This window comes from Ovis aries, chromosome 3, assembly GCF_016772045.2.
Source record: "Ovis aries strain OAR_USU_Benz2616 breed Rambouillet chromosome 3, ARS-UI_Ramb_v3.0, whole genome shotgun sequence".
Lineage (NCBI taxonomy): Eukaryota > Metazoa > Chordata > Mammalia > Artiodactyla > Bovidae > Ovis > Ovis aries.
In genome coordinates this window covers 150,745,935-150,762,398 of record NC_056056.1, presented here as the reverse complement: position 1 = coordinate 150,762,398, position 16,464 = coordinate 150,745,935, and the positions used below count along the sequence as shown (strand labels likewise).

Genomic DNA, 16,464 nt, shown 5'->3' with positions numbered 1-16,464 from the left:
AACCTGTGTCCCCTGCATTGGCAGGCAGACTCTTTTCCATTGTACCACCAGGGAAGTCTAGGCATGACCTATTAAGTACAACTTTGAAGATGGGTCATCTACATGTAATAGTTATTTTTATATTTCCCAATCATTATCTATCTTTTATTTAAAAGGCATTGAAGGAAACTATATGTCACAGTGTAGTGAAATACCCCTTCTGCTGCTGCTGCTGCTGCTAAGTCGCTTCAGTCGTGTCTGACTCTGTGCGACCCCATAGACAGCAGCCCGCCAGGCTCCCCATCCCTGGGATTCTCCAGGCAAGAACACTGGAGTGGGTTGCCATTTCCTTCTCCAATGCATGAAAGTGAAAAGTCAAAGTGAAGTCGCTCATTTAAACATTGTAGGTATAAATTTAAGTATTAGCCCTGACATTTAATGGCTTAGGGGGCTCAGGGCAGCTCATTTATTCCCATATTTACTAAATGATCATGTGTTTCATACAGCTATAACAATAACAAACTTCATGTACATTAAAGCCTTTCCCAAATGATGAAACTGAAAAAATTAAGATATCGTCTATAATCATTTTAAAGTGCATTGCTTTTTTAAAATGGTTGACTCAAATGGTTAGGTGATATTTTTGAAAACAAGATTTGTTTGACTTAAACCTCTCTCCTTCCACTCGCAGGTGATTATGGGAGTGCTATTGAGACATTGGTAACTGCAATTTCTTTAATTAAACAATCCAAAGTATCTGCTGATGATCGTTGCAAAGTTCTTATTAGCTCTTTGCAAGATTGCCTGCATGGAATTGAATCCAAGTCTTATGGTTCTGGATCAAGGTAAAACTTTCCTGTCTCACGTCTGTTTAAAATTGCTGCTTTGCAAATGGAGAAAAATATTGTTTGGGACTCTGTAGGACTTTGATTTTACTTACTAATGTTTATTTAGCAGCTAATGTGATTTTGCTGTTGTTTAATAAATGTCAGGTGTTTGCTTGCTTAAAACACCTCAAAGGCTTTCAGTTATTCTCACAATTCTTGTTCTCAGAATACATGTAATAATGCCAATGTAAGCACTGTAAACAGTATGGTACAGTTTGCCTCACTATGTGCCTCTTTTGCTCACTGCTCTCTAGCAGTATTGCTTTCCCTTCTCTTCCTCTTGACATGTCAAACTCTCGTTTCTGTTTTAACACTTGGTATTTCTTCTACTGGAAGCTCTCTTCTTTGGCTCTTCACATAGCTGTTCCTTGTTCTTTTCTCAATTCAGTCTTTCTAGGAGGGTGTCTTCTCCCAGGTTATTCTGATTATTCTGTTTATTTCTTTAGTAATTCTTCCTGCAATCTGTTCTTTCTTATTGTGTTAAGTATTGTTACTTATTGTTCTTATTTCTTTTCACTAGAACACATTGAAAAATGGGAGGGGTCTTATTTACCTGTCTTGTTGATTACTGTGTTGGTAATGATGTAGAGAATGGGTGCTAAATAAGTATTTCTTGAACAAGAGAGTTTATGATCTATTTCTTAGGGCTTTTTAAAAATTAGGCAATTCTTTTTTTGGCATTACTGCTAATGTTGAAATTTTACATATTTTAGAAAGGTAAAGCTTAATCTTGACATGATATTTTTAGGGCTTTAGTGTACTTAACAGGTGGTAGAGTCATCTTCATTAAGCTAGGAAAAGGAGCTTGTCTTTGTCATGGTCCCCAACTTTATAATTATTACTTTTGTGACCCGGTTTAAGGATCTTTGGATCTGAACAAATTTTCATAGCTGAAGACTGTATCTTACATAGTCTTTTAACTTTTTACAAATTTTCGTAGCTGAAGACTGTATCTTACATAGTCTTTTAACTTTTTAAGTCCAGAATAACTTCTACCTTGATCACAAGCTTAACACTTAATAATGTTTGCTAAGTTGAGCTGTCTGGTATAGAAATACAAAATAGAGATTAAACTAATAGGCAGTTATTTCCTAATTGTGAATTTCAGAACTTAGACTAGTAGGATTTCTAAGATACATGCTCTGGTTAAAGTACCTGTTTTTTGTTTGTTTCTAAAGGCAGTTCATGCAGCATTTCTCTTTACTAAATAACAGTGGGAATAATTTCTCAGTCTTTTCTAGTGGTCGTGTGTACTAAGTTTCTTCTTTGCTTCCCACCGTGCTTCTCAGCACTGTCATCCTCCGAGCATACATATGTATATATTTCTTAGCAGGGTAGCACTTAACGATGAACCATATTTTGGCTAGTTATAAATGTAAGATTGATACCTACATACATGTTTACTGTAATGGGTGATAATTTTAAGTAGTTAAGTCTCATTGTGTATTGAGTGATTTCATGAATTTTATTTCTATGTATTCTATATATATATATTCTATATATTCTTCTATATATTCTTTTGGTTAAAACACAAGTTCTATGAGATTTTCTCTACTTTACCTTTCTGCTTTTCATTCCGTAAATATTGCATGTCTCTTTTAGGCTCCTGGTTATAATAGATGGTCTGATGTATTACCATGGTGTGTCTGGTTCCCAATTTTTAGGTGAATATTTTTTAAAATGGGATTTCTAGTTCATGCTTGTTGCTGAGTTGATAAATCATTATTGTCTGTTCAGGATATTTTAGTCTAAACTGTATTTTTAAGTTTTTTTTTGCCTTGGGTATTTTTAAACATCAAAATACTAAATTTTAAAGCTAATTATGGAGAGCATTAATCCAGTAATTTCTTTTAGAAGACGTGAACGATCAAGAGAAAGGGATCATAGTAGATCACGAGAAAAGAGTCGTCGTCATAAATCCCGCAGTAGAGATCGCCATGATGATTATTACAGAGAGAGAAGCCGAGAACGAGAGAGACACCGGGACCGGGACCGAGACCGGGATCGAGAGCGTGACCGAGAGCGCGAGTATCGTCATCGTTAGAAGGTGGGTATTCCTTGTTCCTGTTGGTTTTAGCATACCTATTATTAATAGTAATTATAACTCCAAGGCTATTGTTTATACAGTATATACCCACATTTTATATCGTCCAACTACTTGTTCTGAATTTAATCTTCTGGAATCATCTGAGGTAAATGACAGGTGAGTAATGACAGGTAAACATTTTGACCTCTTATCCTTAAATATTGCTTGCTTGAGTTAACAGCTTTTAGGTTTCAGACTGTTAATGATCCTAAGAAAGCAAGAAAATAATCAAGAGGACTCATTGTCTACTTCTAAAATCTAAAAATTGGGATTCTCTTAATCACATACATAGTTTGCGTGTGATTTAAAATATAAAGGATGAATTAATTCTTACTATAATATGCTTGGACTTAAAATAAATTTAAAGTTTCTCTCCTTGAACTAACTTTATTTATTCCTAAAAATTTTATAGACAATCTGACACTTGTTGCTAGTTGGAAGGTGGTTTGTTAGCATTGAGAAAAACTTTTTTTAAGAAAAGACACTTTTCCTGCCATCTGGGCTTTGTTTTTAAAAGAAAAGAAACAGTATTCTTTGATTTGCGAAGAAGATAAGAAAGTTACTCAGTTAAAATGAATTCAGATATTCCATATAGAGAATTTTAAGTTGTATCAAATCATACATCTCAGGTTAGAATAACCTTGAAGTAATTTTATTTGATGTTTCATTCATAAACCATAATCATTGTCTTTTTTTTTCTGTATTTAAAAACTATTGTGTACATTTTTCATAAAGCGGGAAGAGTTGTCTGTTTATACTTCATTTTCACGTGTGATTTTATTTTTATATTTGTGAACAGCATTATTCATGTGAAGAGTGGGAGGAGGGCACTGTAAGGCTTGTGCATGTGACACAAAAGTTATTCTGTAAACAGAATTCTTTTCTTCATAGGTTGGTGGCATATCCAAATTAAATTAGACTAAAACAAATCCCTTATAGGTTACTATTCTTTACATGATTCTTTTCCATAACTAAAATTGGGAAATACTGAAAATTCAGTAATTATTAGTGTTTAAATTGTTATGAGCAAAACCAAAGACTTGCATGTAATTCTGTGACAGAGTAGCAGTTTCTTTAAGTAGATATATTTTAACAAATGAGATCCTTTTTTAAGTAATACTACTTAGAAAACAAGCAATGTAAATCTTATTTTTGTGGTTTACAGATAAGTTATATTATTTACAGTTTTAAGAGCTTTTTGAAGGGAAAAGGCAAATTTTAATACTTTTCCTTGGATTTTGAATATGCATCTTGAATATATAGTAAACTGTAATTTAAAAATAGTTCTCCATGTACTGTATTATAAACTTAATACAATTTTCAAAACATTTTAATATAAGGCAAAATATTTTTTACTTTTAAAACTAAGCTTCTTGGAATTGATACTGTTCTTGGATGTAAGAATTGAATATTGTGTCATGTAAAATTAAACATTAGATTTTTTAGATGTAGTCCCCTTCCTCTCCCCAAGTTGAATGGGCCTAATCCCATCTTAAAAAAAATTCCCAGTGCTCATCAGTTGCTTTAGGTGAATTATGGCCACTTTAGTGAAATGCTTAATGTTCATCAGCCATTTCATTTAAAGTAAGATACAGGTCCTTCAAGTTATATTTTTACTTAGACTTTGTCAGTTACCAACAAGCTTCTAGTTAACTGGGGTCATGAGAATGGAACTTGCATAGCTTTTCAGTCTTCTCCAGGACTGGACATGCCCATTGGGGGCATTCTGAACCAGTTTATATCCAAAGTTAATTAATAGGCTTTCTTAATAGTTTTAGTTAAACTAGCATAGATAAATAGGTAAACTCTTTCTGAAAAGTCCATTGTTAATTTTAAATACCTTGAATTAACTAACATTACATTCCAGTAATGGGTACACCTAACTATATCATGGTTTGAGTTTCATTACATTCAGACATTAACTATGAATTCTTAACTTGCAAACTAAATATTGTTGGCATTTTTTCTTAATCGCTGATGTGTACCATACCAAAATTCCCATGTTTTGTTTGTACATTATAATCAGAATTGAGTTGTAATATTGTTATGTGCCTTCATCCAAGCAAAATTTTACATACGCATTTCCAGTGCAAAAAATTTTGTTAACCTGGAATATTGTACCTTTGCTATATACCAAAAAGTATTTATTGCTGATGTAGACATGGAATAAATGGGATGGGGAGGGAATTGGGATTAAATATATCCAAGTGAAAAACTTTCTTAAGCAAATAAAAACTATTTGCACATTTAATCACCATCAAAATAAGGTCTATTGACCTTTTTTAGAAGTTTTAAAATATGAGTCCTTTTGAACTTTTATGTAAACCTTAAATGGACTAAATGGAATAAGAGTAATTTTGAAGCTGAAGTGAATGTCACTGTTAAGTCTGTATACAAATAAAACAATAATGTGACCTATTATTAAAGTGATGAATGGCTAAAAGGGCAAGTTCTTAATTTAACTGGAAACTTAATGATGTTGGCAAGCTGTTAATGTCTGTCCCATCTTAATTTTTTTGTGTTTGAACTGTTGGTAATGTTAACTGCATTCTCTCATTTAAAAAATGTATTAGTTTTTCTAAAAGCATTTAATATCTAAGTTCAAATATATAATATTTTAATGAGAATATCAATATTGTGAATTTCAGCATGTAAATATATTGTGCTTTATATTCTGTAATTTCTGCCTCAATTCTCAGGCCACTCTGAGCAAAACAAAAGTAGTTCAGTGTTTTTAATATTGTATGGTTTTTACAGAAAAAATTTTATTTTCATAGTTATTTTCTTTCATGTTTCTGTTATTACTTGTTGGGAACAACGCTGCTTAGCAAATTTCTGTTAATGGTTTTGCTTTTGTTTGTATACTGAAGATTAATGAAAGGATATTTAAGAAATACTTTCTATTCATGCTTTTCGTCTCCCCGACACATGACTTGACACATTCTCAAATCATTATCCATTCCTTTGATTAGATTTTTAAGCATCATGTATGGGGAATAGGTTAAATAATTATACTTTCCTTTGCTATATGGTTTCTCTTCTCCTATCATAAATATTATGATCTTAGATTTTGTTGTGATTGTACAAGATTTAGGGTGTTTTGCATTCTTTACTCAGTTTTTTAGCTTTGCATTAATTTGGGAAAAACAAACCAAAAAAGCCAAAGGAATTGAATGTTCTTTTTTAAAGGTTAAGATGTTTTATCTCCTTAAGAGTTAGTGTTACTTTGAGTCTTAGGTGGAAATTAAATACTTCTAATTATCTGATGAATGATACTGGTGATGAGATTTAAAAATTATTTCTGCAATTCTTAGGTCATCTGAGATCAGACTAATATTACCCATACCTGTGTTTATGGTCTCCCTGTATATTCTAACTGCTTCTCTGGATATGCTACCTCTCACTTTTAATTTTCCTTGCTTTTAGTATTATTAGCAAAACCTGTGTGACTATACAGGTATGTTAATTGCAGTGAAAATAAGGTAGTAAGTGATCCCTAGAATGTATGTGTAGTGTGTTTTGCTCACTGTGGTTTAAGAATATGGTTTTATTTACAAATAATTAATGTTCCCTGTTTCTTTTAAAAAAAAAAAATCAGTACCAATGTGAGTCACCTTGATCTCTCACCTTCATTTCAGTGTAAAACTTGCTACCATTGGTTTAGTTTGTGAATTAGATTCTTTTGAATAAATACTTAATTAGAATGAACAGTTAGCATTGTTTAAGAGAAGCCTAATAACTAAAAAAGGAGTAAGGGTGTCATGTATGCTATTCAGATTTACTAATATAATATGCCTTGGTGGTAGCATGTTTTAACTCTCACAGTGAAATCTAAATCACAGCTTATTTTAAAATGGCCATTTTCTCAGATTCTGGAGCAAAGATGAGTATTCTTTGTGAAGTTTATTTGTGCCATTTAGTGGACTGCCTGGAGCAGCAGTCATGTTATATTTCATAGTGTAATAAAATTCGTTAGTTAAAATGAGGTAAGTACTGTCTCTAGAAGTGGAAAGATGAAAGTACAAAATGTTTTGGTAGTAAGGGAGTTTTTTGTAAATATCTACCATAAACAAGATTTTGTGTACTATGTTCTAGTCAATGTGAGAAGGGATGTTGATTTTAAAGAGTTGTATTTAGTTATTTCTCTGTCTTCTGCCCACCTCATCTCCATTTCTCTCATCAACAAATTTTCAGATTAAAAGTGAACTTTGTTACACTGAGTTAATAAATTAGAATCCTTCAAATTCAGTATATTAATGTGAAAACCTGTAAAAGATCCATATCTAATATATATTTGAATCTTTTACTTGAAAGATGAAGTAACTGATACCAGTAAATTTTCTTGGGTAAATTTCTAACAGAAGCATTCATTATTTGAGTTGTTAATACTGGCTTGATCTTAAATTATCTCGGGATTCCCTGGTAACTCAGCTGGTAAAGAATCTGTGTGTAACGCAGGAGACCCCTGTTTGATTCCTGGGTTGGGAAGGTCCCCTGGAGAAGGGATAGGGTACCCACACCATCATTCTTGGGCTTATCTCAAAATGCAGGTGCTTCTCTGTATCGAAATTTTAACTTAGTGATCAGTTTATATACTCATTAAAGGGCCCTAGATTCCATCTGTCTCAGTTTTTTTTACATCTGTTTACATAGATCTTCCTTCTATAACTGATAGCTAAAGCAAGACATTGTGTAGTTTTGACGTTATAGATTTGACTGCATGGTATTCTGAAAGTATGACCACTGAATGTATTTGTTACTTTTAAGCTTCTTTTTTTATATCTTTGTTTATGTAGATTTCTGCCTAGAAATTTGAGACTATAATATGGAATTGGGTTATTGGAAATGGGTTGTATTGCCTTCAATTTTGCCTTTTTTTGAGATTGTAAAATTTGTATTTCCAAATGGATACATGTAAAGTGTTCAGAAATAGAAATAAAAACTGTCCGATTATCCCCCAGATTTTATGTTTGTATGGTGAAAATTAGAGATTTATTAGTAGTAAAAGTCTTATCTTTAAAGCAAACAATAAATGTATTCATCCTAAAGATACATGTTGTAATTTCACAAACAGGATTCTTTACATATAAAGTAATAGAACTTCTCCATTCGGAATGATATAAAATTGCAGAATATGCCATATGGTTTTTGGAAGGGTTGGGTATTTTTGTTGTGCTCATTGTGACTTAATTTTTCCTTAATTAACCCTTTCAGTATGACACAATAATTAGGGAGATAGCGTTCTCTTATAGTAAGAATTGTGAATTTCCTATTAATATATATATATATATATTTTTGGTTAGAATATATGCCTTGTCTCTCTTAAATGCTTCAATACCAGTTTGTTAAGTATATTGAAAAGTAGTAAAGATACGTGAAAGCCAGCCATCTTCCAGATTTTTTCCCTGAAATAATTCCACCAAAAGCTTTATCAACATAAGATAAAGTACAGTAAAAGTTAGCATTAAAAAAGGCTTAAGTATCTATATGAAAAATAAGGGCAAATAAAAATAGTTTAAAAGTTTCAGGATTATAGTATCTGCTTTTCTCTTTTGTAGTTGTAAAATTTAGTTTTTTACTGTTAGGCAATGTGTATATGTGTGTTGATGCTCTTAAGATGTTTACACCCTAGTTGAGGAGGAAAGGACATGAAAGAAAATTTATAGTTAGTTGTGACAGAATACTAATTATTCTTAATTGTAGAGCAAAAAGTAGTTTTCTTAATTTTATGGAAGACTGTCACTAAACATTGTGCCCTTTTGCCTCTTACATCATCTTATTGACATGCTCTCTTGGAATTGATATTTCAAATAACTGGTGTTTCAGTGGTCACTAATACCACGTTAATTGAATATGTTTCCTTTGTGAACCTCTACCTGAAGTTTGCATTTTTATGTATTCCTAAAATTTTAGTTTATCTCATTTATTGGGTTTTTTTTTCCTTTTTGTGAGTTTTCAGTGAAATTTGTAGATTCCCATTTAGCTTGTTTTGGCTTAGTTTATATACATTAGATATTTTGATATAGGTGAAATAGAGTGACAGTACTGTTATAAATTTGTATATGTCTAAAGATTTGTACGTGAATGTCATTATATTTACATGTGCATACTGAGCTTATATTTACAAGTTTTGTAACATGGAGGTCCGTTTGATTTATATTTGCAGAAGTTCCTGTATACTGTCAAATACAACTAATTTGTAAAATAATTTATTGCATTTATATTCAGTTCTCATTTGTTTATGAGTTATATAGAATTTATGTGGATGAATGAAAAATATTTACATTAAAATCAGGCATTTTCCATTTTTGTAGTATGAATACTTTAGAAAATGACTTACAAATGTTTCCATTTTCACAGAAACAGTAGCTGCTACATTTTCATTTGTTTCAGTCATTAAATTTATAAGGCATAATACTTAAGAAGAAGGAAATCAGAATGTCTCTTTTACTCATCATATAAATTGGGAGCATTCTCCATCACAAAGGCAGCTACTGTTTCAGTTAATTCTTATCTTGTGTTAGAATACGTAACAGTGAAGTAGATGCACGACCTGTGTATGTATAGTTAAGCCAGCGTTTTTCTGTGTATTATGGGGAATAGCAAAATCTACATCATAAATTTTGACACATTACAGCTGAAGGAAGAGGAACACCTTCCAAGACAAAACAGTCTTCTGGAAAAATGACGCTTGTCCAGCAGTTTGCTTCTTGTGATTGAACTGAACCTGTAAGGATTCATGGATAAAATGAACAGGAATAGATCTGAATAAAGCAAATCTGCATAAATGGTAACCAGTAGCTCTACTTTTATTTTTTATGTTGCTTAACTGTTTTATTTGAAGGAAACCTGTGTGATTTAAAAAGTTAAAGCTTTTGCAACTTTATTACTGGTTATATACATTTGGCCATTATAATGTGCAAGCAATTGGAAAAAAAAAAAAGTCAAGTACATGCTTGTTTTATAGTAGTTTGTTCTTGTTAAAAACATGTTCATATGATAATGTCTGTAAACAGCACCACTTTGATTACAATAGATGTAGTGTTGTAATAAACTGTTTAATGGGGCTGATGTGTAAAGCTGTTCAAGTTATTTGATGTTTACACCTCAGGGAAAGTCTTGTGTTCAGCAATATCTAAAGATAATGTTACTATGACATTTATACTGTCGTTAAAAAAAAAAAACATTGCAATAGCGTTTTTGGATATGCATCAACCTAATCTTGCGTTCAGTGAATTAAACATACTAATTAAGTGTCTCTTGCCCTTGATTTTGATATTAGAATAGGTGATTACCTGGATATTTAATATTTCTATATTCTGCTTTTCTAGCTGTTTTTACCTAGTTAAGCTTGTGACTTTGCTGAATGGTATGTAAACTTGTAAAAAACTGAAATTTCACGACATAGCAATCCAGTCATTGTGTTAGGGGTCAACAAAGATTTTGTGATTTTAATGTTTTAGTAAAAACCCACAGTGATTTGCTACAGTCATGCAGCTTAATTACAAGACACATGTATTGAAACGCTTAATTGTAAACTGCTAGCATTGAAGAAATATTTTGACAATTCTGATTTGATGCAGCGGTTATTTGCTATTTTATATTGATAGTGCTTATGGTTTATTTTTGAAGCCATGGGCGATGTAAATATAGGCAGCCGTGCAGCAGACAAATGTGAGTAAAGAAAGCCTTAGTTTTATTTTCCAGTTACAGAAAATACACTTCTAAAGGGTGTGAGGCTTATTAACATTGGGTTGTATTCTCCTGTATGTGTAATAGGAGATTATAGGTGTACCTGTCTCCACAGTTTAAGGAGTTCTGTGTATTCATGCAGTCTGTTTAATTCATGCTAAAATTACCTAGTTAATCAAAGGTTTTTTCCAAACCTGCCTTGCATATGAGCCCACATTTAAAGCACCTGGCTAGCATGTGTTCTTAATCAGCATAGGCAGAGTGTCAATTTAGGAAGGTCATTCTGAATCACTGCTTCAAAAATTTGAGTTAAAACCTTTCAGCTTGTTTTTAATGTTTTTAAAATCTAATTATCTTTGAGAGATCTTCTGATAATACACAGTTTTAAAGTATAGCTAAATTTTAGGACAATGCTAATTTAAGCACCCTGGATATTATGTAACGTGCAGCCTTAGAAGCCCTCCAGAGAACTGCAGTTCTTCACTTTCATGTTATCCACTATCATACTAGCTCTTATAGAATTAGCTGTTCCAAATATTGCCAGTTTTATTTTAAAACATTTTGTGATTAGGGTGTTTATGCATGGAATCACTGGTGTTCATCAGAACTATTTGCTCTCAGAAATGATTTTTTAAGTGTTCTATCTTGCTGAAAATGTAGTTGGCTTTTTAACATTTGAGAGTTGTATCAAAATCAGTTTTCTTGCTTTGTGTATAGGTGTTGTTAGTTTTTATTATTTCTTAGCTTTTTTAATATTACATTGCCGTAATGCGAAGAAGTATGGACATAAATATTACAAGGAAATTAGTTAATAGTTTAAAAGGTAAGTAAATGTCCATGAGGATACAATTTTCTCTGAAAAGTTTAAAAATGGAACTGTGCTTGAACTTGAAATGAAAACTGGAAGTTTTATACTAATTAAATCCTTCGTATATGTTTTCATTTTTTTAATCAGTGGAACCCTTTAAATTGCTCATTCTATATCATTCTCCCCGCTTGGCTGATCTCATTACGTACTTTTGTTGCAGACAATGTGAGTGTACTATACTTGTTTGCTGTTAGTCTATTATTTTTAAATGTCATCAAAAGGGAATAACTTTTTGATTTGACCAGTTTTTGCAAAGTCTTTATCTGATACATGAATGTATAGCAGTAAAGGTGAAAATGCAAGCTTTGTTTTATTCTTCATTCCCTCCCCCCTCGCTTTTTTAATGGGCTGATGTTACTGAAAACTTTTTTAACGTTAAAAACAATCCAAAGAGATTAATCTTTACATAGACACCAAAAAAAAGTCCCAGAGATCTTTTTTATTTCTTTTTGATAATAATTGTAATGGCTATGAAATCAAAACTTGAGTTTAATTTTAAGCCATAGCATTTATTAGTGCTATGCAGTCACATTCCTTTCAGCTGGTAAAGTTATGAATGAGTGATATAGCACCTAAATGGTATTGCTTCTGAAGCAACCCTTTGAATTGAAAGTGCTTTTGGTTAAAGGACATAGGTTTTGGAAAGGATATTCCAGTATAAATTTGTGAGTGTTTTGTCGATTTTCATAAGCAAGATTTGGAGTAAGTTGCAGTGGCTAATGATCATAATTTAGCCCATTTACCGAGAATATTCTTAAGCAGTTAACTACGATTTGGAGTTCACAAAAAACGTATGGATTGTAGCTTAAGGTATTTATTTTCAGTTCATTCTCCTATGGAGAATATTACTTTGTTTTCTACTAGTTTATGGTCCGTTCTTAAAATAAACATGGCGGTTTTAATCAATGTTGTATAACATTTTATAGTGAAAGAGGAAAATTGTTGGAATGGTAAAGACTTTCTTTCCTTTATGTGTTAAAATGTGCCAATAACCTAAATACATACTGTTTGATACAATGAGATACTACTGCAAGACTTTCTGTTGCAGTGCTCTCGACATTTTGGTTTCCATACCTGAATGATCATTGTGTTTTCTGTATTTTGTAAGATGGCCTCACTTTTTTGTTTTAAGCATTAGCTTGTTTTTTAAGAGGAAGTTTATGTTCTAATTCTTTACTGAGAACACAGTATTGAGATCCTAGCTCTTCTACATATAACTGCCTTTTAAATTTTATCCATTAAGTTCATTTGCATCCCATGGCCATCTGTAATGTTTCCTGTAGTTGTATGTACTTCTAAGTGCACGCTTATCCATTGTACACATTAGACATTTTCTGTGCTGAAATATATCAAGTGGGATTTTTGTAGCAAAGCATTCTATTTTTCTGTTCTACAGTATTTGTGGTGTTGTTTTCTACATTAACCTTCAGTTTAAACACTGGTGTATATGTTTTATTTTTTTAGCAACTTGACTCTTAGAAGCCTTAGACTAATTTTTTAATAAACACTAAACCAAAAATTATAAATTTATTAAGATGTGGCCTTACATATAGCATTCCTTGTGTTTGTAATGTGAGATTTTTGATTTAGAGATTTCAAAAGATTCAGGATTAAAATAATTTATTGTAAGCTGAAATAGAAAATGTGTTTTAAAATGTCTAGGCTTCTGGGAGGAAGTTCTTATACTCTTCTTTCTTAGAATCGGAAAGAAGTAATAATGAAGTTTTATAAATACTCAATAGTCAGGCAGTTGTATTGTGTTTGGATTGATTTAGGTTTGTCTTAACCAATTTCTTTAAAATTTCAGGTGGTTGGTATTCACTCTGTGCAGCTATTATGGTTTTTATGGGACATATAAACACTTGGTTAGGTTTATATAGATTTTAATGTTTTAAAGACTTCCTGCTATATTAATTAGCCTCTTGTAATGGGAGTTTTTAAAAATATTAAGTAGAGTTTAATTGAAGTCACACAAATCTTGAAACGGTATCTGCAGACAGTAAATACTTAAGAGAATTTTTCATGTGGGAGTATCCTAAAACTCCGCCATAGATGTAAATGTTTTACATCAGTTTCATAATTGGACAGACCCTGCATTTAGTGGAAACATTTCATTTTGAAGATGTGTTCTTTTCGTCTCCTTGTTACTGCATAGTCCTCCCCAGCATTTGTAAGTTAAATTATTTTAAAATGGTGAATTCATGTTTATTTTTTTACTTTGAAAATTGTAGTACTCAGGTGGTATTTAATGGGAAAGATCCTTTGGGGTAAATCATAATGTGTTCTAAGGAATGCATCTATAACATTGATGACTTTAGCCTTAAAAAAAAGGTCTATTATTCCTCCTTCCTCTTCATTCCATGATATATTAGCAAAGTAGTTTACAGCCTTGTACAGCCTTACAAAGTTGTTTTACAATTTTTAATGGAAAGCCCTTAACAAAAAATTGTATCATATTACCAGTATACGTGAATTACTGAACCACGGTTTGTAAATAATTTTATCTAATACCAGAAGGCCAAAGAAAGTCTTAAAATTTTAGCTATTGACTCTATGGTGACTTCACAATAAAATTTCTGTGCAAAAGGTAAGGTGATATTTGATCAAATAAATACATCTTTTTGATGTCCATGAGAAATAGACTTCCATATTAGCTTCTATTAAAAAGCTCATTCCATTTTATTAAAATGATTGTAATTGCAATTTTGTGTTTAATGTTTACTTTCTGTCTTTTCTTTCTTTAGCATTTAGGTGACTGTTCAGCAGTTTGCTATATGGCCATTGTTGGCCTTTAAACTGCACTAGTAACGAGCATGGTATTTATCTTGTATTGAAAATAAAACACAGTTTTTATAAGACTTTGCAGTTTGTCTTTTTTGTTTGACTTATGATTTGTTAACCATTGTGTATGGTGTGAATAATAATCCATATATATGCAATATAACAGAAATTGGACTGTTGGTATTTTATCTTTAAGCCACCCTCCTGGATAGTGGGTTGTTGTTTTTGTTTTTGTTTTTGCCATTTTGATGGTCTTTAAAGCAAATGATATCTGACTAAAATTAGGATTTAGAAACCTAAAAGATTTTTAGGCTGCTTTATTTTTAAATCTAAGTTTCAGAGAACATTTGTTTGATTTTAGAGGATTTAAACCTTACTAGACTTCAATCAGACCTTTTTCTCCAGCTGGAGGCTTAACTGGCAGCTAGACATCTCTACTGGAATGTCTGCTAGGCATCTCAAAGATAACATGCCAAGGCTGAATTCTTTTACCCTCATGCATTCCCCACCACCTGCTGAGCCCCAACATCTAGCATCAGCATCATTTCAAATGCTTAGGGCCAGTACTTTGAAATTATTGACTCTTCTCACACCCTATGTCCAGTGCAGCAAGAAATCTTTTTGTCTACTATATCTAGAATGTGACAACCTAATTACCACTCCCACTACTTTAATTTTTTGCCTGTATTACTGGAGGAGTTCCTAACAGGTCTCCATGCTTTCTGCTCCTGCCTCCCTATAGTCTGTTCTTGGCACAGCTGTCAGAGTTTCTGTCATATCTCTGTTCAAAGTCCTGCTATGACTCCCCATTCCTATTAGAGTAAAGCTTCAGTCCTTAAAATGTTCCTCAGTGATTTGGCTCCTAGTTTCTCTCTGGCCAGACCTCCCAGTACCTCTCTCCCTTGCTCACTGCATTCCAGCCATTCTGGCCCTCCTTTTTATTATTTTCGGCTACATCACATGCCTTGTAGGGTCTTAGTTCCCTGGCCAGGGATTGAACCTGGACTCTCAGTAGTGAGAGCTTGGAGTCCTAACCGCTGAACTGCCAGGGAAGTACCCTGGCCTCCCTTTTCAGTCCAGGCATGTTCCTCTCAAATTCGTAAGAGGGTGACGAAGGATGATTGTTGGATGGCGTCACTGATTGAATGGACATGAACTTAGGCAAACTCGGGGAGATAGTTAGGGAAAGGGCGGTCTGGAGTGCTGCAGTCCATGGGGTCGCAAAGACTCAGACACGACTTGGTGACTGAACAACAGCAAATGTTCTCTCAGCATTTAGGCCATTTTCCTTGCTTGGAATGCTTTGGATATCTGCATGACAGTGTCCTCTTAATAAGGTCTGTTTTCACCTTTCTGTTGAATGGAACCCACTGTTTTCCTTCATTCTGCGTTTTCTAAAGTGTTTTTTAGCTAACAATATATAATATTAGCACAGTATGTTAGGTTAGTTGTATGTAAGACTAAAGCACATGAAAGCACGGATCTTCTAAGTCTCAAGTGCCTACATAAATAAACAAATTGCATGTAGGTGTTCAATAAATAATGAATATCCTGAAAGTTTAGGTCTACCACATTATCCTGTTAGCTTAAGCTTATGACAGTACAGTGATAAGAGCTAATTCAGCATCTTTCAAATTTTAAAGTATACAACACAAGAAAACACTGGTCATGGCAAACACACTCTTCCAACAATGCAAAAAACGACACTACACGTGGACATCACCAAATAGTAGTATCGAAATCAGATTGATTATGTTCTTTGCAGCCAAAGATGGAGAAACTCTGTACTATCAGCAAAAATGAGCTGACTGGCTCAGATCATGAGCTCTCAGATCAGGAGATCCTTAGCAAAATTCAGGCTTAAATTGAAGAAAGTAGGGGAAAACATAAGCCATTCAAGTATGACCTAAATTCAAACCCCTTAGGATAATACAGTGGAGATGACAAATAGATTGAAGGGATTAGATCTGGTAGACGAGTGCCTGAAGACCTATGGACAGATACACAGAAAGCAGTGACCAAAACCATTCCAGTTGCCTCAGATACACAGATGATACCACTAATGGCAGAAAGTTAGGAACTCAAGAGCCACTTGAGGGTGTCAGAGGAGAGTGAAAAAGCTGGTGTAAAGCTCAACATTTAAAAAACTTAAGACAATGGCATCCAGTACC

General features: G+C 32.9%; 1 protein-coding gene across 10 annotated transcripts in view; it reads left to right on the top strand.

Annotated features, from left to right (window-relative positions):
- The window catches only part of CPSF6 (cleavage and polyadenylation specific factor 6), a 32,502-nt gene extending 18,132 nt beyond the window's left edge, over positions 1-14,370 (top strand). For 2 of the 10 annotated variants that reach the window (XM_060412814.1, XM_060412811.1), the window contains 3 exons: positions 671-824; positions 2,724-2,913; positions 9,590-14,370. In XM_060412814.1, coding sequence (XP_060268797.1) covers positions 671-824; positions 2,724-2,910 — 341 coding nt within the window. In that variant the 3' untranslated portion in view covers positions 2,911-2,913; positions 9,590-14,370. Of the gene's footprint in view, positions 1-670; positions 825-2,468; positions 2,575-2,720; positions 2,914-2,993 lie in introns of those variants that run through there. The other 8 variants (XM_027967471.3, XM_042246935.2, XM_060412813.1 and 5 more) reach the window with 4 other exon arrangements.
- Positions 14,371-16,464: the final 2,094 nt, after the last annotated feature.